At 43.1% G+C, this 23,873-nt stretch overlaps 1 protein-coding gene across 8 annotated transcripts in view; it reads right to left on the bottom strand.

Moving 5' to 3' along the window:
• Positions 1 to 23,873, bottom strand: part of rbms3 (RNA binding motif, single stranded interacting protein) — a 381,273-nt gene that overhangs the window by 93,215 nt on the left and 264,185 nt on the right. For all 8 annotated transcript variants that reach the window (XM_050035272.1, XM_050035279.1, XM_050035274.1 and 5 more), the window contains 2 exons: positions 12,880 to 13,037; positions 5,240 to 5,319 (listed from right to left, as the gene is read on the bottom strand). In XM_050035272.1, coding sequence (XP_049891229.1) covers positions 5,240 to 5,319; positions 12,880 to 13,037 — 238 coding nt within the window. The remainder of the gene's footprint in view (positions 1 to 5,239; positions 5,320 to 12,879; positions 13,038 to 23,873) is intronic.

The raw sequence follows: 23,873 nt of genomic DNA, 5'->3' as shown, positions 1-23,873 counted from the left end.
CCAGCGGATTAAATCACTTTTTATCTGCGCTTCCTTTGACTTTCCCTGTGCTCAGGGTTGCAGTGTAAATCATAATGCGTCCCTGTTGGGCTCACTTCAGTATGGTTTATTGCTGTAGTCACATTTCATAAATTCTATTTATTTTGTGTATTGAGTAAATCCACATGCAGTGAAAAACAAGGATAACTCTTTATTCTCACCTCCAACTACAAAGTTGATCATTTCTTAGAGAGGAGTTTATTGCTCCTACATGAGTGTTAACTCCATCTATCTGCGTGTGTGTTTAGACAGTACACGTGTACGTCTATGTCGGGAGAACACATACACACACCTATGTGTAATCTGGCACACATGTACGTTATCCAGAGTATGTGAATGACTTTGTATCTGTGTGCGAACGTATGCACACTCACAGCATGCAACAGCGACAGGGAGAGCGGCTGCCGCATTGCACAGAATAGCTAAACAGCTGTAGTGCTCCATCAGGGCTATCGATCATGTCCCTCTCTCTGAATCACAATCAGACGTGGGCAGAGCGGAGAGGCTGGAGCGGGCCTCGGTGACTGGCTTGTTGGACGAAAGCTACGCACCTCTCATATCAACCAGGCCTCGGCAAACAAACCTGACCTGGATAGCTGATTAGATGCATCTATATATGAGTGATGTTGTAGTTGTTTCTGTAGAACTTGATGAAATACACGGACAAGTATTTAAGTAAGTCCCTGACCAACACTGCCTTTTTACAATGGTTTTATAGCCTATACAGAATCTATATATCATGTTTATTGCACTAATTACTTGTGTTAGTTATAAAAGATGTTTGATCACTACAGGTATTAATATACCACCTCACTTTCTGTGCGTGCAGACTGCGTGTAACATTATTAAACCATGTATTGCATCTGAATAACACATGTACTGTAACCACAAGAAAATTAGACATGATTTCATTAAATCTTAACAGTAAGAATAGGGACGTTGTCTAAGTATCATTAGCTGCCATCTGCTATCATCCACCCCACACTGTATATCAACTCAACATCTCATGTAATCACAAGGAAGTTAGATGTTATTACATTAAAATTTAAACAGGAAGTGTATGGAATCTGTCTATGGCGCCATTAACTGCCATCTGCTAGCATCTCCACGATCCTCTGCTCTGTATGTTCCTGCTCTCCGTGTTGCTGCGTTATCTGCAACTCGATGTTAAACTTCCTGCCAATATGGTGACTTCCTTTCTGTTTATTTTCCCACGGTCAGTTGAATTTAACAGATGACCTGGCACCTGACACCCAGATATTTACTTCCTGGTATGGGACAGCGAGGTTACAACTCAATATCCTTTTGTATTGCCACTGGACACACCTGAGTAGAAGAGGGCAGCTATAACAAGACCAGCCAACATTACACACACACACACACACACACACACACACACACACACACACACACACACACACACACACACACACCTCTTGACACAGTGTGATTGAGTGGCTAAGCTGGAAATGCAGAGGCTTGTCAGATATAGGCTTGAGAGGATTGGTGAGCAAGCTTGGTGCATTGAGAAGAGCATGTGCATGTGTACGTGCATGCCTGCATGCTGAGGAGTGTATCTGTGTAGGCATGTACGTGTGTACGTGTGTATGCTACCGCAGCAACTTTGCGTGTGTTTGTGGGTTATGTTTCAAATGCTAAATGGTGGAAAAAAGGGATTTCATTAGCATTATATGGATGTTGACATTCCATTCAGGTCAACGTTAGTGGTGCATGACTATATTTGTGTTTATGTGGTTTGTGTGTGTGTGTGTGTGTGTGTGTGTGTGTGTGTGTGTGTGTCAAGGCTCATACAGTGTAGTAGTCATGCCTGTCACACAAGTATACACATGCACGTGCGCACACGCGCTCCTGCTGTGCTGTGTGTGGCGAGGGGCCCCCGGGGGGTGCCGCTGAACTGTCAAAGCAGGATGGATGAAGAAGCTGCCCTGCATAGCAAGGGGCTCTGGGGAAATACCACCAACATGACACACACACACACACACACAAACACACACATCAACTTTGTCAGCACACAAATACAGTACTTACGTGTGTGTTCCTGCTTTAAAACTCATAAATTTGAATATGCACGCATGAATCAGAAAACAGACACAAATACAAACGTAGAGAGAGCACATAACGTGCACACTTGTATTTACACACACAAACACACATCTACAAAGGGCTACTCGCTGCCTGTGTGAGAAACAGAAACAGCCCTGAGGTTCTCCGCAGAGGAACATCTGAGTTTGATAACAGAGGAATGTCCAGAGATCTTCATTTAGCAGACAGCAACCCAACATGGCAGCACACATCCTCCACCCCCAGCCTCTTATAAATGGAAAACCATGGGAAAAGAATCAAAGAAATGACGAGGGTACAATATTCTGACAATCTGGGTGTTACCTTATAAGTGTTAGACATAATTCCTCACAGTAATACCAACACTGGGGTCCACAAGTTAATTTCTGAGATCTGTACACAAGGTATCTTTGCATAAAAGAAACCAGGCAGGACAAGAAACAGAGGCAGTCAGAAAAACCTTGTTTCCAAAGTCAGGTTTCCAAATTTCTGGAATAAATTTCTTGGTCAGTACAGAGTAGGGCAGGAATTTCATGGGGACCATGAAGGCCATGGCTGCCAGGCCCCCTCAGTTTGGCCCCATGCCCCTAAAAATATTATATGCCTCGCAGCACAGTGGCCTTGATGCTCTGCCTGCACTAACCCAGCTGATTTAACTTATTTTTTCCCTCTGCCTCTTTCCTGTCAATATGTTTTTTGACACCAGTGTCCTTTGTTTAGATTCTGAATTCTTATTGAACGACATTAAGGGAAATGCTACACACATAATCAGTGGTGGATTCGATTTCCACTGGTGATTTATGATGATAGTTTTACACAAATCTAGCAGCAGCCAAACTGGAGTCTGAATCAAACCATTAAAATCCAGAGATGACACAGAGACACAGTGATGACAGGAGGAGACTGCAAAGGAGATATTGATAATGTGTAAACACCAATAACTCACTTTGTTAAATATATTGCTTATTTAAATTGATTTATTTCACTGATAGTTATGGCTGGTATGTATTAAAAACAAAATCATCCCTAACCCTTAAAGATATACTACGCAGGATTTTCCTAAAAAACAATGTAACATAAAAAACGCAGAAGCAATCCCTCTCAGTCATCACTTATGACCCACAAGAAGTGTGTGGTGGGGTATTTTTCTGCAGGAACTCTGCCCTTTGCCTGTATTTTCTTATTTTCTTCTTATGTTTTGTATTTGGGACGTTAATGGGTGTGAACCCCCACAGCGCCCAGGTGAAGTCGAGGCTTTATAAAAAAGTAGACACCAGGTGCCAGACCATAAACAGCAGGCATCCAAGAGACACAGAGCTCAAAAAACGCAGAGACAGCGAGGCAAAATGCCAAACACGAGTGGATCTGGGGTTGGCTTTTACTTTCACTTTCGCCGATGACTGGTGTACAAACGGTATCCGACAATCCTACATAGTATACTTTTAAGTATAATTCATATTTTTGTGGACTAAAAATCTTTTTTTTTTAAATTTGATGGCCATGCTGCACTCGCATTTGGACTTTGTGCCCACAAAAACTGGTAACACCAAAGGCCAAGTGGCCCTGAAAGTATGAAATTCCAGGCCTGGTACAATGTCAACATATGTGATAGAAATGTTGGCCAAAATTACAAAAATAAGACCCAAGTTGTAAGAAACTGAGGGATTAATTAGGAATTACCTCAAATTACAAATGACAACAACACAAGGATAAATAATAACTCTTGCCACAACCCGTCCTGTGTGTACATTCAGGCACACATGAAGGGAAAGGGGAGATTTCATGGACCCCTTTAGGGGCATAGTAGCACCAGACCAGAGCAGACCTTGTAAACCTAACTATTCTTAATTCCACAGAAGGATTTCCTCGATCAGGGCAGTAAATCTCCATGCTTGGCACAAGCCTGAACAATCCATTAACAATAATAAAGCCTGAGCGGCCGGGAGATAGACCCTTAAAGGGGAAGGTCAGCCTGATATTACAGCTTTAAAGGTTTCCTATTACGGCTCAACTTCAATATAACCACTCACCTTGCCTTTAATGGCCGCTGGCTATGCAGTGGCTGAGCATATATGGAGATTCTAAATCCAGTCTCTCTGCGATATTACTGTATAGTGGAGGGCGATTTATGGGTCTGTTTCTGTGCTGCTGGTTGGAGGTGTGAGTATTGTTAATAAAATTGCCACAGGGGTGAAGGAGATCTCCTCGGTATCGCCCTGTCTGGCCCCAACGTCCTGCTGGGACGCATGGGAGGCTTTGCGCGCTGCAGCACCTGGCCTCAAAAGTGCTTAGGCAGCATGTTTTTTCCTCATCCCGGCCTTTCCCTGTGACTCTTTCTTTCATATCTTTACTCTCCTTCCACCTTGCTTTTCTTTTTGCTAACACCTCTTGTCACCCTTGCTCCCTTAGAGACTCGCTCTTGTTTCCAACATTTCCAATGTCTCCTTTTGTTTTAAACTTTTGGGGACAGTGATGCCACTTTGGGCCCCGAATAAAAAAAGACACATTTCTCTGCTAACACACAATGTGGCACAGCCTTGTCTCCACATCTGTCTCCAATTTGTGACATTCTTTCACCCTCTTTTCCCCCTGCCTGTTTTCTCCTTGGCCAGCTTGTTCCACTGTCTAGGGTGACTGCAGAAGAGAAAGATAGGAAGGAGAGAGGACACAGCAACAGAGAGCAGGAGCAGGAGAGGAAAGAGGGGAGAGTGCAAGCTCTTAAGTAGATTGCAAAGAACAGCACAGAGGCATGAGTGTGAATATTAAAAGGGTTTTCTCCTGCCCGAGAAGTTCGAGCCTGCAGCAGCAGCAGCACCACCAGGGAGGGGAAAGAGATGGTGACAGAAAGACAGAGAGAGAGAGAGAGCGAGAGCGAGAGCGAGAGGAAGCGACCTATAGAACCGTCAGCTATTCAGCCATAGCCACGACAGCTAGCTTCAGGTGTCAGAAACGACGGTGTACACAATCTATCAAGCTGTCCGGCAGATCTGAGATGAGAAATTACCATAATTGAATTAGAAAGGAGGTTTCTCATCGCAGAGGTGATGATTTTCCAAGAAAGAAAGGAGAGGAGTGATAGTGCGAGAACAATGTAAAGCGAAGGAGGGGAGAGACTCACCTGGAATGCCTGGCGGGGTTTTCAGGTATTTTCCATTGAAATGCTGTATCACTACTTCACATTTCTCTGTGGACTCCATCCTGCAACAAAAAGTGATACACAGGGTTTAATTTAAAAATACCCACTATCCATTTGCAGCCAAGGTTGACATCTTTTATAGTCCTTCCTTAGAAATAAGAGTACTTAACCTCGACATTAAATGATGGCGCAAAGGGGCAGTGCATGTGGTGAAGATACTGAATTGCTTGATGGTGCAAAAGGAGGTTTTTTTTTATGGCAAGACAGTCACTTTTTAACTGTCACAAACACGTAACAATAACCCTGGCATGAGATACAGTTCACCACTTATCCACCCCACAGTACCAGCACCAACAGGAATAGTTCAGAGTTAGTTTCAGCCCATAGAGAGCAGTGCTGCAGTTGTTTTATTATTATTTTTTTTTAATCAGCTCAACATTGCTTGTTTGCATTTTGCACTGGAGCTGGTTACACATGGAGCAAGAGGTTAAATAGTGCCACCGATGACACATTTAACACAACAAGGAGTCACCCACTAGACTGTGTCCTGTTGTTTGGGAAGTATCACATTGTTCATTCAAAAAAAGTCCAGTGACGCCAGCTGGAGTCAGTCTGTCTATCTGCTGAAAAAAACGTCATTGTCTGTATGAGTCAGAAGTTCATAATGAAATTCAGGATTTGCAGGGAAAGAGTTGTTACACAGGGTTTCTTAAAGTCGAGAAAGACAGAAAGAACAAGTAGTAATGACTCTCATTTCCGGAGAGGGGGAGAGAGAGAGAGAACACAGCTAGCTGAGTGACTCATCGTCCCTTTACCAGCCGCTGGATCAAAAGTCTATGGGCCGAGCAGCTGACCAGCAGGAGGGCTCTGATCTCTCACATCATACGCACACAGACACTAATGCCCATACTGTACACACATCACATCAAAACACTTACATAAGTGTATCAAATGTATTGTATTGGTGGCATACACGCACACATCTTTTATCCCTTTGCTGTGGTGTCAGGGGAAATGCAAGTTACGCTCTGTCAGCTGAAATCCAACTCCTGATCTTTTACCCCCTACAATACACCGAAGTCACACAAACACATATATGCCCCATTCTGCTGATTTAAAATAATTTTCTTACACTGAATTTTAAAACTTAAACTGTGAGCCAAGGACTGCACAGTGTCTCCATCATCTCACAAAAAGAACAGGTGTCACCTCAGTTTCTTTATCTCACCGCTGCATTACCACTGTGAAGAAAAAATGCTAACCTGCTTCTAGCTCCTAACTTTTAAAGTACTTATTAATTGTTTTTAATGACTTTGAAAAGGACAAGTGACACTTTAAATTACTGTATTATAGTCTATAGCCAGGTTATCAGTTATGCAGCGCTATAGTTTGGCAAAGTGGCGCTTTGAGCTAAATGCTAACATGAGCACGCTAACTTGCTAATTAAAACAATGCTAACATGATAATGTTAACTAGTTATAATGATTACCGTGTAGAGCTGCACAATTATTTTGATCAATATAGAGATCATGATTATTATCATGATTATTCATTGATTTTAGAGACAAAATATTTTTGTTGTAGTACATTCACATTTATATCATCAGGGCATTGCTTTCACCTTCTTGTTGTGCTACATTCCTGCCAATGTACAACTTAACATCAGGATCTTCCTCACCTAAATTCAGTGCATCTCCTTGATGCAAAATATATATATCTCAAAGTGTTTAATGGACATGCATCTGTGGCCAAATGGAATGTGACTGCATTTGTTATTTCAGTCTGTCTTTTGCTGCTGGATGGATATAATGATAGATTGTACAGCGTCGCTGTTATGGATGTCTGAGTTGACACTGGACAAGGACGGGGATTCAGTGAGGTAACATTAGTGACGTTATTCTTCTTGGCCTTCATGTATTTATCATATTCCAGTTTGTGGTGTGCAGCGCGGTGGTGCAGTGGTTAGCATTATTGCCTCACAGCAAGAGGGTTCCTGGTTCGAACCCAGGGTGTGGGAGCCCTTCTGTGTGGAGTTTGCATGTTCTCCCTGTGTCAGCGTAAGTTTTCTCCGGGTACTCCAGCTTCCTCCCACAGTTAATTGGTGACTCTAAATTTGCCCATAGGTGTGAATGGTTGTCTGTCTCTATGTGTCAGCCCTGTGATAGTCTGGCAACCCGTCCAGGGTGTACCCCGCCTCTCACTCAGTGTCAGCTGGGATAGGCTCCAGCCCCCCTGCCACCCCCAACAGGATAAGTGGTTACAGAAAATGAATGAATGAATGAATGAGCTTGTGGTGCTTTTCAGGTGGTTGAACAGGTGAGTTGTGTTGCTTTGCAGCGCAGACACAAGTCTAGTGCACTCTTTGCATATGATTTGTTTCTTTTCTTAATCACCTGCTTTATCACCTGCCCTAAATGACTTCCAAACGGCTGATCATGATCGGTTTCAAGGGACTAGCTCTTTGCTTTCTGCTCCATGCATTTGATTTTCGTTTTGTCCGTCTGTTCTCTATTGTATAGGCTACTATTCTACTCTGGACTGCAGCCACAACATTCAAGAAATGGTAGTTATTTCAGGAAGCTCTTGATATAATATAAACCATAGTTTTTTTTTTTTTTGAGCGTAGCATTATAAACATTGGTACCACAGTCAATCACGTTCTATTCAATTGTGATTGTGGGAGGCCAAGATCGAGATCAATATTATTAATTGTGCAGCTCCATGTTTACCATCTTCGTTTACTATGTTAGCATGCTAATTAGCACTAAACACAAATTAAAGCTGAGGCTGGTATGCATGTTATTAGATTTGAAACATTAGTTTAGCTGGAAATTTTGACCTGATGATGGTGCTACATGTAAAGGCAGAAGATGCCAAAGTAATTATAATCCATCCTGTAGGGAGCATGAATGTTTGTACCAAATTTAATGGCAATCCATCCAATTTTTGTTTACAAAAAATTTCACATGTGACTGAAAACTAGGACTGTAAACATCATGGTGGCACTAGAGGCAAAGTGAAGGGACTGCCAAAATCATTAGAATTCATCCGTGGTGGAATATGAATGTGTGTAAAATTTTGTTAGAGTAACATCAAAACACACAACCTCATGCATGAATTTGCACCAGTGTACATATGTTACCATGCAAATTCTTTAATATATACTCACAAAGGACTCATATTAAAATGAGAGCGTTTTTAAATGCGGGCTTGAGTGATTGCTGTGCCTATGCTTATGGTAATATGCTCTTGGAATGTGCAGAATTCATTGCTTTCCAGATTTTCATGCTTTATTCGCTCTCACCTCCAAGAATACTCATATCATCCTGTCAGCCTCTCACTTCTCCATCCTCTGTCTCTCATCCCTCTCCCATCTCTACCTCCATCCTTCTTTTTTTTACCATAGCTTCTTTATCGCTCCCTCCGTCCCATCCATCTTACTCCCGACCCGTCTGCACCTCTTCTTTTTGACGTCTCTCTCATTCCTCCCCGTCTTTCAACCTTGTTTTTTTCCTCCATCTTTCACCGTTACCCTCCCTCTCTCCCTCGTCATCCCTCTCACTCTCCGTGCCCTCCTTTTCTTTCCTCTCCGTCTATCCGTTTCTCTGTGACGTCCCGTCCACATCCCTCTCTCTTTTCCTCTCCCTACTTCTCTTTTTAGAATATGTAATCTTTCACACTTCCTGGCATCATCCATCTCTCACTGACCCTGTATCCATCCTTTCCCCCCCCATCTCTCTTTCTTTTCCTTCTGTCCCCTGTTGCGTTTGGGAAGACTGGCCTTTAACACATCACTAGCACTCAGCAACTGAAAACTAGATCTGTATAACACTGCTCAGCTGATTTAAAGAGTATATAAGAGTTGGGTGTAGTTTGAACATTTAAAGTTTTTATTTAATGTGTGATATTTTTCTTTAAACAAAAGAAACCAGACTTTTAAAATGTTAAATATCTGAACACAAGCACCCACAGGGACTGTCTCTAAATAAAACTGGTAATATTCCCATTTAAATAAGTGACAGTTTGATTGAAGATTAAGGAAAGAGATTAAAAATATGCAGAAGTATTCAATACACAGCACAAAAAAAGTATTTAGGTTTGATGATATCCAGCTCTACGTTATATATAAAAGTATTTTGGGTACAGTTTGAAACAAAGAAAGAGAAGATGGATGTCAATGCCCTTACACATAGCCCAAATATTTTTTTTTATAAAAAGACAACTGAGACAATTCCCAAAATTTCAATTTCTCACTTTGTTTATGGAAATTACGGCCTGACCCGGCTGTAATTTCCGTAAAAAAAGTGTCCACCACTATCCTCGGGCTCGGACGGGCCAGGCTCCTCATAATAGACCTAGGCTATGGAACCAACTACTTATCTCACCTTGGGGGGTGGGGCCGTATATCTCTGTATATGCTATGGTAACATCCTTTGATGAAAGCATCATTCCATAAAGCTTTGCTGAATATAAATTAATGCACAGTGTGTTTATGTTTACATGTAATCTGTATGCATGTATGCGCACATTCATAATATGTTTCTAATCCATGTTCACACACACAACACAGTTATACAAACATGCCAATAACCCTTCCATAATGCTTTCACTTCAGGAGTTGACACAGAGGGGATCTGCATGAGGCACAGCTAACCTCTTTATCACTTTATTGCTCCCTTTCACTGGAGCCTAACAACGTAGTGCTTGTGAAATAATGTGGTTTATGTGGTTGTGTACTGCATCGTCAAAACAAAGGCTGTTTTGACATTATTTGTTGTGGTGTTTTTGCTTTCCATCTTAAAAGCGGGGCTGGAAATCAGGCTGGATGCATCACACATCTCCGGAGTTTCAAGTGATTCTCTGACTGGAAGTGTTGATGCTCAGCCTCCCTCGCTATTCCCCTGTGCTCTTTCTCCATCCTCCTCACACCCCCTCTGGCTATTCATTGTTTGCCTCCTCCTCAACGCTGTCTCTCCTTCGCTCTTTCAAGCAGGCAGGTAGACAGAAAACAGGTGGGTAGACGAGGAGTAAATAAGGCAGACGGGCTGTTAGGCAGTCATATGGAAACAAAGCGGTCAGCCAGACTGTCTGTTGGTCAGAAAAGCTTTTGGGGTAGCCATTCAGAGAGAGAGGCAGCCAGGTAGGCGGTGAGGCAGGCTGGCTTTTCTCTGTGTGCTGCTGGTTAATGGCATCAGGTGCTGCTGTCTGCAATGATTAGTGCTGGGGCTGGAGTAATGGGCTCTGATAACAGTAATGGATCGGCCCACAAACACTTAGCTCAGTTTACTCTCTCTAATGCCCCTCATGGCCCAACCCTCAGCAGCTGTCTGTCTGTCTGTCTGTTGACACAGCTAACGGGAGCTCTACAATTCATAAAATACATTGATTTCTTTTTTCCCTCGCTTCTTTTTCTGACCTGTACTTATCAATTACACAATAAAACCTTCTCATTTTTTTTCTTTTTTGCTCCTTATCTAACCAAACACCGCTCATTTATGTCTCACATTTTCTCCCAGACACCCACACTCACTCGTTTCACTTTCTATTCCTCAATCTTTCCCTGTCTCACACTGCCTTCTCCTTCCCATCACCTTCGCTTTCTCTTTATAATAACCTCTATGATTAGTTCTTTTTACCCGGCCATTGTTTCACACTCCCGTCCCCTCTCTCTCTCCCTTTTCCATCATGTCTCTTCGTCCTCCCACTGAGGGCTGCTGGAACAGGTGGCCTGTGGCAGGTTGTTGCTGTGCTCTGCTTGTTGGTCTGCAGGAGGCTGCCTACCTGTCTGTGTGTGTACGTGTGAGAGTCTGCTCACTAATGTGCGTGCTGGCGCTCGTGCATGCTCTTATGCACATGTGCGGGGGCTGTCTGTGCATATGCTCAAGTTTGTGCATAAGTGCCTGTTTGTGTGTGTTTGTGCCTGTCTCCTGCTGTAACCCTCGGTAATAGAGAAGGGAATAGGAGAGGAGTTCAGCCAGAGCAGGTGATTAAGAAAAATCCCTGCAAGATGGCGGCTCTGTGGCCGTCAGTGGCCTCCTCTGGGTAAACAAGGGAGGAATGTGTGGAGGGGAATGAGAGCCTGGTGGCTGCTGCCGAGGACAAGGACAGAGTGGTTTATGACTTTGGGGGATTAACAAGCTGAAATGGAAACTTTTCTAAGTAGAAAAAGAAGTAAACTGTTCAGTGCTGGGATTGGTGGTGGAAATGTAGCACCGGCTATACTGTTAGGACGGGGGGGGGGGTAATTAAAGGTATCCGTGAATGTGTGAGAATGTACAGGCCCAAGCATCCATTACTAGGCACATACACAGATACACACACACTCTGATGCACAGGCATGAACAAAGATGAACTCATCAACTGGCAGACACACTGTCAAACAAGCCTGGCAAACAAATCACCTTTTAAAGTTTCCACTGCCTGGAGGCAGGATTCATCGGACAAGTGTCTCTTTAGAGTGAACGTGTGCATGCACATAGTAAGTACAAGTGTGTACCAGTATGCCAGTGCATGTATTTGGGTCCATTTGTGTGCACTTTGGTCTATGCATTTGCACACACACATCCATGTGCAAATTGCAGCATCCACTGAGCATGGGAAAGGCAGGGACACGAGACTTAATCACATAAATATGTACAAGTAAGTATGGAATTAAAGTTGGACCACAGTGTAGTGTGAGGGCACGTGTACTGTAATCCATTAATTAAAAACCACTTATCGTTTCCATAGTAGCTTAGGGATAGGAATCGAGAATTAGCTCCAGTTGAGAACTGGTTCCAAATTGTCTGATCCATGTGAATCGTATGCCTCTGAGCTAATCAATTCCTTTATAGATGCCAGCATTTTTTTCCGACACACACATTACAAAAAAAAAAAATGGCATCAACCTCATGCCTTTATGCTGCTTGAAACTTACAATAAGAATGAGTCATGGCAGAGAGAAAGAAATGGTCCAAAGCATGGCTCCATTTCACAAAGAACACTGCTTGTAATGTCTGTAAAATGATAATTCCAGGTAAGGGTGGAAACACCAGCAATGTGCTGACACATCTGTCTTCGCAATATAGGCTTAAATTCCAGGACTGCCATGTATTTGACACTCTACGCACGAGTGCCACTGCCTCCTGACCGAGCAGCACGTCCGTTACTGAGGGTAAATATTCTGTGGCATAATATCATTAGCGCCGTGCAGGCAGGCTTAACTGATTTTTTCCTTTGATGGAAACCTAAATGAAAGCAAATGTTGAACAAATATTCACCTACATGTACGAGGGACGTGCACAATTAGCCAACTAGGCGATTAAATGTTGTTACCCTCACTGGTCGGCACCAGAATTACTAGTCGGTTAAACTTGCAGCTGCTCTGACCATCAATGATACCCTGTTTAAACATTAGGGAAGTTAGTCGATAGGAAAATCTCTTACCTCTAAACTGTATTCAGACTCAAAGATAATAAAAACAGTTACACTGATGCTGATAATCTGTGTAGGCTTTCCTTTTTCCGCACAGAAAATTGATTACGAGTAAATAAGTGGATCAATAAAGAGTCAGACCGATAATCAGGTATCAATAAAATCTCATAAACTCCCATCCCTTTAAGAACAGCATTAGTATTGTGTACCTGGCGAAGCCGACTCCTCTGCTGACCCCGTTGGCATCCCTCAGTATCCTCGTGGAGATGACGTGACCCAGGGGCTTCAGCATGTTCTCCAGCTCCTGCTCATCCATAGACACTGGCAGGTTGGAGATGTACAGGTTGGTGGGGTCCTGCTCCTGTTGCTGCAAGGCCAGGGGTTTGAAGAGTAGGGGGAGGATTGAGAGAGGAGGGAGGAGGAGAAGGGGAGAGGAAAAGATGAGAAATAATGTATCACCAACAATTGTCTGAACTGTGAAATATGCATCAGCTTTGTGTCATGGGCCGTCACGTTACACACCACAATGCTGCCAACAGTGGAATCAAAATCTGGCTGAACTAACATGACGTTTGACCTTACTGACACTCCCACATTGATCTGCTCACATGTCATATGGATGCACCAGTAGTGCACAGTGCCTCCGGCTCTGTGCGTGACACACATAGTGTGTGGGCTGCATTATGGATTTGCATGAGTGAAAAGCATTCTGACAGTGCGAGTCTGTATCAACATCTTGCATGCCTTGCATATTTACAATACTTTGTTTGGCGTCTTCTGGGTGTGTTTCCTTTTAAACCAGTCTTAAGTGTTCAGTTTAAAAATGAAGAGAAAGAGAGATAGTAACAAAGAGAGGCTGTGTAGCGTGTATTGTACAACAGCGTTTTTCTCTGTTGTGCCCAGAGGCTGCTGCTAGCTAGGTGAAGCTACACAGCTGGTGGTGGGTTGAGCCTGAGGTAGCAGCAGGCCTGTTGAGCTCTACAGCAGAACAGCTGGAAACAGCAGCCCCAGCCCCACCAGTCAATCAGTCACTGAGCCAGGCAGCCACCATGTAAGCCAACCAGCTATCCATCCATCCATCTATGCTACAAGTCAGTCAGTCAGTCTCTAAATTAAGCATGAAACTACATTATATCATCCTTATCTCTAATTATGTATCTTTATGGTGCTGTTTGCACGTCAGCATATTCTTCTCTCACATATCAAATTGCAATCAATCCATCCTACCACCCCAGTGATAAGTAAACTATCCAATCAGGCAGAGCTCTCATTCATCACATCTCGTCTTTATCAGACATCAACACCTCCAAACCTTCCCTCCAACAGCAGCCAGGACCACAAGGGCAAGAGCAATACTACAAAAAGCTATCTATGCTGTGGTTAGTGGCCAGAGTGATGTGACTAGTGAGTACTGCAACATTACGATAAGATTTACATCCACTTCAGATCACGAGTATCAGAGGGTAGAGGGTTAATCTTGTACCATCTCTCTCAAATTTGGGTCCATCAACTGAATCCATTCAGCTGAGAGAAAATTAATAGATGTGGAACTTTTGGATAATTCTGAATGGATGTTTTGAGGCTGCCCTTGTGAACTGCACTTAAAAATTCTGTATTTAACGAAATGAATCACAAGTAAAATATCCTCTCACCCGTAATAACAGCCTCTCTTATCAGAGGGTTACATATTAATCCAGTTTAGATCAATATTGTGAGCAGTGGAGGGCTTTCCAAAGGAGCATCGCCATTTAGAAAGGCAATAATCTGTGTGATGGTTGGGCTCTATTATGTGATAATAAGGAAGGCTACTGAATCTATCTTGAATAACAATGGCAATTTAGCAAGACATACATCTTTAAAAAGTTATGGAATGGTATTAATGTGAAAGAAAAAAATGATATTTCATTAGTTCAGCAGTGGCTAAGTTGGATCGGCCAAGTCTAGTCTCATAAATCTTAATAACTGGCAACAAGACAAGAGAAGAAGAGAAGCAAGGACAAGGAGGGGCTGTAACTGACTTTGCCGGAAGTAAATTAAAGAGAAACTTAGTTATTCTCAACCTGGACCCTACGTTCTCATGGTTGTGTGTCTAAGTGACTAATAGAAAGCAAAGCTAATAGCAAAAGTAATGCATCATCATGTACGTCCACTAAAAGTGCTCGTTTTTGCCACTGACAGGCTCAGATTGTTACTATAAGTGTCTAACAATGGCTGTTGTGATAATCGCAATATTGCAATACCACGCTGTTGAGATGCCAACTGCAGGGGATGGCAGGCAACCGCCACAACCGCTTTGGTCCCATTGTTTTTTTAAAAAATTTTTTTGCATGGGAGCACTGCGTATTCACACTAGGCTACAAATGCCAGCAGATGAGAGCTGGACATTTACCGTTTTTTGCTGGTTGCCGAGAATTGAAGAACATTCAACTTCGGGTAAAACCCTGCAGCTACTTGTCACTGTCACTATTTACCCAGTGGCTAATCACAGTGGAGGAGGGGAGGGACAACTAGCCTACCACAAAGACCAACCGTCACATCGCTCAACAACAACAACAGAGGACAATTTTATACTGATTCCACCCTTGCTAGAGCAAGTAGGTACTACACCTTGCGCTGACAGTTTTACTTCCGTGGATAGTCTATATCATATTAACCAGACACAACCAAAGTGTCTCAGCTGAAAACTGCTGTGTCCCTCAGTGTGCCTCATTGCCCTCGTATGATCTGCGTGTAACAATGAAGTACAAGTATTTAGTTTGATATAAAACTACGTCATCTTTGTCATTTAAAAAGCAACAATATACGCCGATCAGCCAACACATTAAAACCATTGGTGGATGAAGTGAATACCATTGATCTTCTTTTTACAGTGCAATGTTCTGCTGGGCAACCTGGTATTCATGTGGATGCTACTTGACACATTCCACCTACCAGAACACTGTTGCAGACCAAGTAAACCCCTTAATGGCAACAGCACTTGTGGATGTCTGCGCCCCCCCCCCAGCAGGACAATGCACCATGCCACACCACAAAAACTGCTCAGGAATGACCCGAGGAACGGGACGAACAGCTCAAGGTGTCAACTCGGCCTCCAAATACCCCAGATCCCAATCTGATCTAACATTTGAGGCACATAATGGTACCCCAGAGGTACCCCCAATCCACGGTGGGTCCTCCTTGGACTGGGCATGGCTCTGACCTGTCAAGGCATGAACACAGGACCTCTGGAGGGTGTTCTTTGGTGTCTGGCACCAACTTGTTGGCTTCAGATCTTTGGGGTACCAGCAAATCCCACAGATGTTTGATCAGACTGGGATTTGGGGAATTTGGAGGCAAAGAGGCCCAGAGTGGTTATATGCAGCTCTCTCTTGATACTGGACCAATTTCAAGAATTGTTGTCCCCATTAGTCACTTAGACACAAAACATTTGAAAATAGGGTCCAGGTTGAAAAATACAGAAGTTTCCCTTTAGGACAATATGTACGTAACTAAAATTTTGTATACTACAATTTTCATTCCTAATCCAAAAGGAGATTTGTACTCTGTTAGCACTTTACTTTGAATTTAGCTGATTTTTATTCAAATAAATGGCACAAAAAAACAAGAAATGTGGATTTTCAGTGATCTTCTCCACATGCATATGCAGTATACTGTAAACAGCAACTTCAGTACAGAAGCCTGTCTTCTTCTCAGTCGGGGGTTGTGGAGATACTTCAGTTGCAGCCTGCATGTAAACACCGTCTTTGAGAATCTTTACAGACTCTCTGTGCTTCGCCACAGGCAACGCTGTCTCACTCTGTTCTTGTTTTGCTTTCTGTTGACGGTCGGAGGAAGAGGTTAAGGAGGAGGAGAGGAAGTGCCTCCACCACCGTCCTGCCTCCATCTCTCCATCTGTCAGAGGAGAAGACTGGTCCCTCCCCTGATTAATTAGCCGTCTTATCTGACAGGACATGTTTGATCTGATTAAAGCCTTTGGGAGAAAGCCCGTGCCCGATGTGAAAGCAGGGAAACCACAGCTCTTTCTCCTTTAACCAGGAACTCAATTACCTAACTTCTGGGCAAACTAAACTCCTCCTTTTCCTGCAGGTTTGTCACATTTATGCGCTTCAGAAAGAGCTCACAAGAGTTTGTATAACACAGGATTTGGCAGTGAATGAGGCTTAATTAAATCTGCCCGTAAAAAATCTACTGTACACGTGTCACTCTCCTGCTAAGTCCCTTTGGTGTGTGTAGCCGTGCAGCTGTGCTCTCCTTTGAGTTTCATTGGTTATGTGAGGCGATGTTTTTCAGGATTATGTCAAATAGGCTTCTTATTCCAATGCAGACAGGAGGTCCGGATCAAAGAGTTAACTGACTGACTCAGTCGCCGGGCTAAGCCAATGATATGAGAGTTTAGATGTGTGTACGCTTTTGAATGAAAGCACTTTCTCCTATAAGCATGCGACAGTACACGCGGTGAAAGAGCGCGACAGAACGTGGAGCAGTAATTTGTGTGCGTGGGCTAATAGCAGAGGGCTCCGTTTGCTGGGGGGATTATCGCGGGGAGGCCTCATCTACGCACGGCCGCCTCGCTAAGTTTCCTCTTTGATGACGTTCCGCACCACAAAGCCCTAAATACCCAGATGAGAAGGTTACAGGGAGGAGTGGAAATGGGAGCATTTTGACGGGAGGTGAGACGGGCTGCCCCATTCCACGAGGAGATTTAATTTCCTTTAATGTCAGCCTTCGCACACGCTCTGCTGTCAGGCTATGAATGAAACGGTAATTGAGGTGTGTGTGCGTGTGTGTGTACCTGTGTATATATCCTATCTCAGGGTAATTATGCGTCTCTTCCATCAAATCTATATAGTGTAATGCTGTCTTTTTTTTTTTTTTTTTCGCTTTGTGTGTACGATTCTTGTGTGTGTGATGGCATTTTGTGTCCGTCCCCTCGCCATTGACCAGTGTTGTAGAAGGCTAATGGAAAGGCTCCAGGCTGTGCTGAGCCTTTGATGAGCATGATTCCTTCACCTTGCCACCAGGAGGACAGGAGGAATCCAACTGTGTGTGTGTGACAGGAAGGGGGGAGGCGGCCGACGTGTCATTTCCCGCTGACGGATGGCCCACTCGCTCGAGCTGACAGCCCTGTAGCTGTTATTTCATTTCGACACCCTGCTCTGTTTACCTCACTGTAATTTCTGAGAACATTACCATGCTACAGGGGAAGGGAGGGGAGGGGGGAGTATTAGTGGAAAGGAAAAAAAGATCTGGGTTAAGCAAAAAAAAAAAAAAGAGAAAATGGGAGTTATAGATCACGGTGCAAAAGGTGAAAGAGTGAAAAGGTAAGAAAGAGAAAGCTGCGGAGAAAGACAGTGACGCAGGCAGCTGACATGACAGGCAGATATAACACATTAAAGGGAGCCCTTGTTGCCTTTGACAACGCTTGAGGGAAAAAGAGACGTCAGCCGATAGAAGTCTCACGTTCCGCCTATGGGGCTCTCAGGGCTGTATCCATTTAACTGATAAAAGTTAGACAGATAGATATGTGTCTTGACCAGGGGCACTGCATCGGAGCTGCCCTCGCTCCTCACTCTTTCCTCCTGCTATGTCTCCCAGACTTCTTTACCTCATTCTATCTTTCTTTTCTCCCCTTTTCATACCACTGACTTGAATCACAAATTTGATGACTTGAGAGTCTACTTGATAACACTTGATACCTCCCCGACATACGAATCAATCTCTCCCAATCAGAGCGATTGAAGGGCGGGTCATGCCTTAGCTATCCTAGGAAATGCAAATTTGCCTCCCCTAAGCCCAAAAGATTAAAAAGTATGTTATTTAAAAAGCGTGCCATGAGTCAATTAATTTCCTGCATCAACTGATATTAATGCTTTTCATTCCCAGGTCAGCACATGATTCCCAAGATCCACTCTGTTTGAACCAATCCGACAGCATCCAGTCAAGTTGCAGAACGAGAGAACCATGAAGAGCTAATGTTGGAGGAAGGCATACCAAAGACAATTTTCTTCATGTACAAAAACTCTGTGGCGGTCAACAAAAAACAAATTGTAGTATGTAAAACTAGAGACAAAGATGCAACAACTTCCAACTTCCTTCCGCATTTGAAGTTGCACAGAGAACGGTAAGTCGAGGCTAATATTGACATAGTTAGCGAGCTAACTTTAATGAGTATTAATGACTTTTGTAAAATTCATACTGGCATTACTTCTATTGAGAGCGCATTATGACTTGTTTAGGACTCAACACTCAAAGTTAAGGAATTGGGACTTGACTCGCCTATCTTAACTTAGGACTTTGGCGCAAAGATTGAGACTCACTTGTGACTTGCAAAACTTGGTCCCACCGCTGCTACTTGCCTTACTTTTTCCATCGGCCCATTCCTATTTGTCCTTCCTACCCTGCTACTGTCATCTCCCATCTCCTCCACCCTGTCTCCTTTCTTCTGTCCTCCTCTATCCATTCAGCTTGCTCCAGAGATTAGAGCTCTACGTGTAATTGGCTCTACAGGGCTTCCCAGCTGCTCCTCTAAGCACAGATACACACTCTAGGAGGGCATGTGTGAATGTGTATGTGTGTATATCCAATGCCAATCCTCAGTCTTACACCACGCTTCTCACTTCCCTCAGGTATGCCTCTCTGGCCTGTTGTGTGACTAACCAGCAGCCTGAAGGAGCACAATTAAATGAAAAAGACAATGGGGGTTCTGTGTTGTCTGTTCGGATAAAAACTGCTAGGAAGCAGCAGTTGCTGTGTTGCTGCTGCTGCGAGGATGTGTTGCTGACAAAGTTTTGCAGATGCCAGAGGGAGCGTTCCTGTGCTCCCTTCTATATAGGTTGAGGATCTGCACTCAGATCTTGCTGTGGGAGCCTGAGTCTGCAGAATGCATTCAAAAAAACAAGTGGGCCGACCAAGTGGAAGGAAGGAGTGGGGGGGAATCGTGTAGCTGGAGAGGGGAGAAGCATATGAGCGCATCAACTGACTTCAAAAGCTTGAGTTTAATTTGCAAGGAGCCAGAAATTTCAGAGACAAAAAGGTAGCACTACAAAGGAGCTATCATTCTGTCAGCCAGCTAGTCAGCTGGTCAGACAACAGCAGGCGAAGTCAGGTGGGCAGCTTACTGCCCTTTGATGAGCGCTCCCACATTTACTGTTGCCACTGATGAGTGGATGGCAGGATCACTCTGCTCTTCCCTTTGTAGAGGCTGTTGTCAAACGCTTCCTCAACACTCTGCCATTCTGTTATCAAGCCCCTCTATGACACTCGACTTCAAAACCCCATCCACATCCAAGACTTTACATTACAGCGTGTCCTCATCGCAGCCTGCTTCTGTCCACTGCAGCCACTTATATGGGATACCGAACCAAGCTGCAGGAAGCTTTAAACTACATGTGCACACATGGTTTTCTGTCGTGGGTCAGAGTTTGGTGGGAGAAAGTTGCTGCATATTAAGCTATGCTGCACTAGTACAGAAGCATTCCTCAGCACAGGAGATATTTCAGGTTCTCCAGACAGACGATGAAACACTGTACGCCTGAATTCTCTCTCTCAGTCTGACACATCCTCAAAAAACACGCTGATACACAAACACACATCACAATCCAACATATGCACAAATGTCTCCGACCTAGACGCGCTCAGTCACAGAACAGCATGCCACCGAGTAAAAGAAAGATGGTGAGAGTGCAAGCTGGTAACGCGTGAGGTCCTTCTGCTGCTCACTGGGGGGGCTGACGAAATCCACATTCCTGATTCAAACCTTCTGTTGGAAACAAAAGGCTGTGAGGCGGCGGATCTGTGCCATCACCCAGGGCAGCCATTTTCAATCTAATTACCATATTACGTCTGAACAAACAGCCTAAAACACCTGTCATTTAAACGCTGCTTTAATAGCGCTGTGATAAACGGGTATTGGCAGGGGGTTTAAGATAAAGAATGCAAACATAGCGTGTAGGCATACAGTTGTCAGAGCTTAAGGAACTGAATTACAGCTCATTTTTCAGTTATGGATAACATCTTTCCTCTGATTCATAATTTGAATCACTTTTGTGGGTGGCATGGCTGTAATCACCTTGGCATGTACAAGGTGCAGGTTTGAGAGGGATTAGAGAGGGAGTAATGTTTCTGTTGAATCATTACACAAATTTCAAGCATGTTTGCCTCAAAGCTGTACAAAGTACATTCATGATGATGTGAGAATCTGGGATGGCAGTTTATTGCAGCTTCCCAGATAAATTATTTGTGGATTTTTAAATCAAGGATTTCCTCTTCTGATGCAGACTAATGCTGCTTCACCCCAACTGCTCCTATGTTTGTATATTCTGGGGGGAATTCTCATGGATTAGACACTTAGAAATTGACATTATGACTTTTAGTTTTTAAATTTCAACCCAGTTTTTCTTAACATCTGCAAAGAAATTGGGAATGTACTAATTCAACTTTATCTTTCCCAAAACCGATTCAGATACCTGAACTCAGGGTGTGTGCCCGTACCTGTTCGTACATTGTACAGACACCTGTGTCCTCTTTTCCCCAAATTTAAAACCTGCACGCCTCACTGCATGAAACTCATAGGACTCATTTTGATGTTAGGTAATTTGAGGCCAAATATGCTGTGGCACTTAACACTGAGTTGGCGACCTGCTATGACTGAAAAACTATGAGGTGAGTTTGGAAACATGGCAGGCAAAAACATTGATTTTTCATGCAGTGGTCACTTTTGAGATTTTGGGCTAGTTTACTCCTTGAATATGTATTCTTTCAAACTGCTATAAAGAAAACATTCATACATTTAGATGTTTATTTGATTACATTTTGTCTACTTGTATGTTATGATGTTATGTAAAATCTTTGAATGCCGTTTTCTCAAAATGAGCTTTTTGTCATACTCCAAGTCGAACATCTCAGCCTCTGTAGCACCTATGTACACCAAATTTTCCAGTTACACACCTAGCTATATTCTGAAGATATTTACAGAGGGATTTTTTAATAAATCATTCCTAGCCTGATTTATGTGACATTTTATTCCCAAAAATATGGCGAAAATCAATTTTTTTAAGGCTATGGACAGTATATTTTGATTTTCTAGGTAATACAAGCAGATATCCTTAAATCCCTCTGTAATTCTTTTTCATCTTATATGTAAACAAAATGAAAAAGAAAATTGCACCTGGCTTCATCAGATGTTCAGATTTATCTTCCTAAAATATATGCAAATTAGTGCATATTTAATGAGACAATTCCTTATTTGTATAATTAAACATTAACATTTTTAAAACTTGTAATACATTTTTTTTTTCATACTATCGTAAGTAATCACCTGAGGAAGTTTCACGATGATATCTGTTATTTGAAATTTTTACCCTATTCACCTGTGGTGTCTCACCTTAAAGGGACAGTGTTGCTCACAACCAGGTCTGTGGATTATCTTGAGTAACCAGGTCATGTTTCTAGACAGAGACATTTTGCTGTTGAGTTTTTCAGATATATATTCTTTTGGCATTTTGAGCACCACAAGTCGACTGCCATCTAGTTCTGCAATATTGGAGAGAAGGCACACATCTCTACATCTGTCACCAAAACAATCTAAACTGATGGATAGCACTACAGGTACTGCAAGAGGAAAAATATGGGGTGAACTGTCCCTTTAATGTGGATGAACGGCACAGGCACATTCTGTACACATGCCCTCAGTCAAAAAATTCTATGTGTCACAAATGATTACCTTCCCTTTCCTGTGTATTGACATGATTTGGACACAGTCAGCCTGCGTTCCTGATGTGTCATCCTCCTCACTGAAAGCTTCCAAACTGATCAGTCATTTCATTTATTTGCATTAGGATGCTCAACAAGATCATCCATTCACCAACAGATGGTTGCTTATGCCAATTAATTAACCTCTCAGCATCATTTTCACACCAAAAAGTAATTCAAAGTTTGTCTCGGGGCATAAAGTGTTCTTCTTCTTGAGCACTTCTTTTTTTTTTAAATAAGTTTTTTTCCCTGTAAAATAACAGATAAAAATAGCAGAATATGAAGCTCAGGAGCAAGATTAGAGGTTCACCTTGCTCACGCAGTGTTCCATTTGGCTGGAATACAATGTTACCTGATTAAATAAAAATCTTACAAATTACCATACGTTGCTGCAGAGCACAGCTTAATACATCACATTATTCAGCTACAGAATTCTTCCCACGAGTGCAATCCAAGCCAATGACAACTAAGTGTGTCCTAGTGGCCCAGAGGCACTGAGGTGTTTAGTTTGGTTTTAAGATCTACACTCATTCACTCACATAATTACGCATACCCGCTCCTGCACGGCACGGCATCTCATATGCACAAACCCACAGCCACATACTGTACATGTGAGCGTACACACACAAACACACAGTCCATCTTTGTCTTATTACCGCTCATGGAAAATGGCTTTCTCGCTACTCTGTATTATAGCGAGATGATAGATGCTGTGGAAGGAACAAAAGTGGGTGATACATTATTGAGCCTTAGAGTATGCTAACACAGCGGTGGGGCTTTGTTTTACTAACTCTTTCAGCTGGGCCCACTCTTGCTGGTGAAATATTCATCCAGCATAAGGTGCAGTGACCACTGTGGCACAAAATTGGGTCCTGGTGTGTCCTTCCATGTGCTACTTAACAGTGCTGTTAAACTCAAGTGAAGGTAGAAGACGATCATGTGCTGTGCAGAGGACACTGAAGGTCAAACTCTTGGTAGGAATTTTTGATATGTCAGCATTTTTTTCCCCCAATATTGTAGATAAGCAAATGTACACGGTATAATAACCGTCAACTTTTATATCATGGTATACCTTAAAAGCGGTATATCGCTGCAATGTATCTGCCTGAATCACATCAAATTAAGTCCACACTGATGCATAGCCATGCCAACACACCTGTTTGCCAGCATTTTAGGAGTGGAGAGGAGCGACAGTGAGAAGACATGATTAAGAGCAGCCTCAAGAGCAGCATCGATAGCAGCGTCTATCTTGTCTACAGCACTCTCCATTGTTGTTTTACTCCTCATTAGTTCTGGTGCACAGCTTGACAACAGTGTTAGTCCCACCCCTGGTGCTAATTGGCAAATCATTAGCCCCCCTCATGAGGTGTTTATGGGTCACTTTATATTTTAACTTAAGCCGAGGTTCCACCAAACGCTTTCGGTACCGCAAACAGTACCCTTAAATGTGGGC

This window comes from Epinephelus moara, chromosome 22, assembly GCF_006386435.1.
Source record: "Epinephelus moara isolate mb chromosome 22, YSFRI_EMoa_1.0, whole genome shotgun sequence".
Classification (NCBI taxonomy): domain Eukaryota; kingdom Metazoa; phylum Chordata; class Actinopteri; order Perciformes; family Serranidae; genus Epinephelus; species Epinephelus moara.
This window is presented reverse-complemented; position numbering and strand designations above follow the sequence as displayed.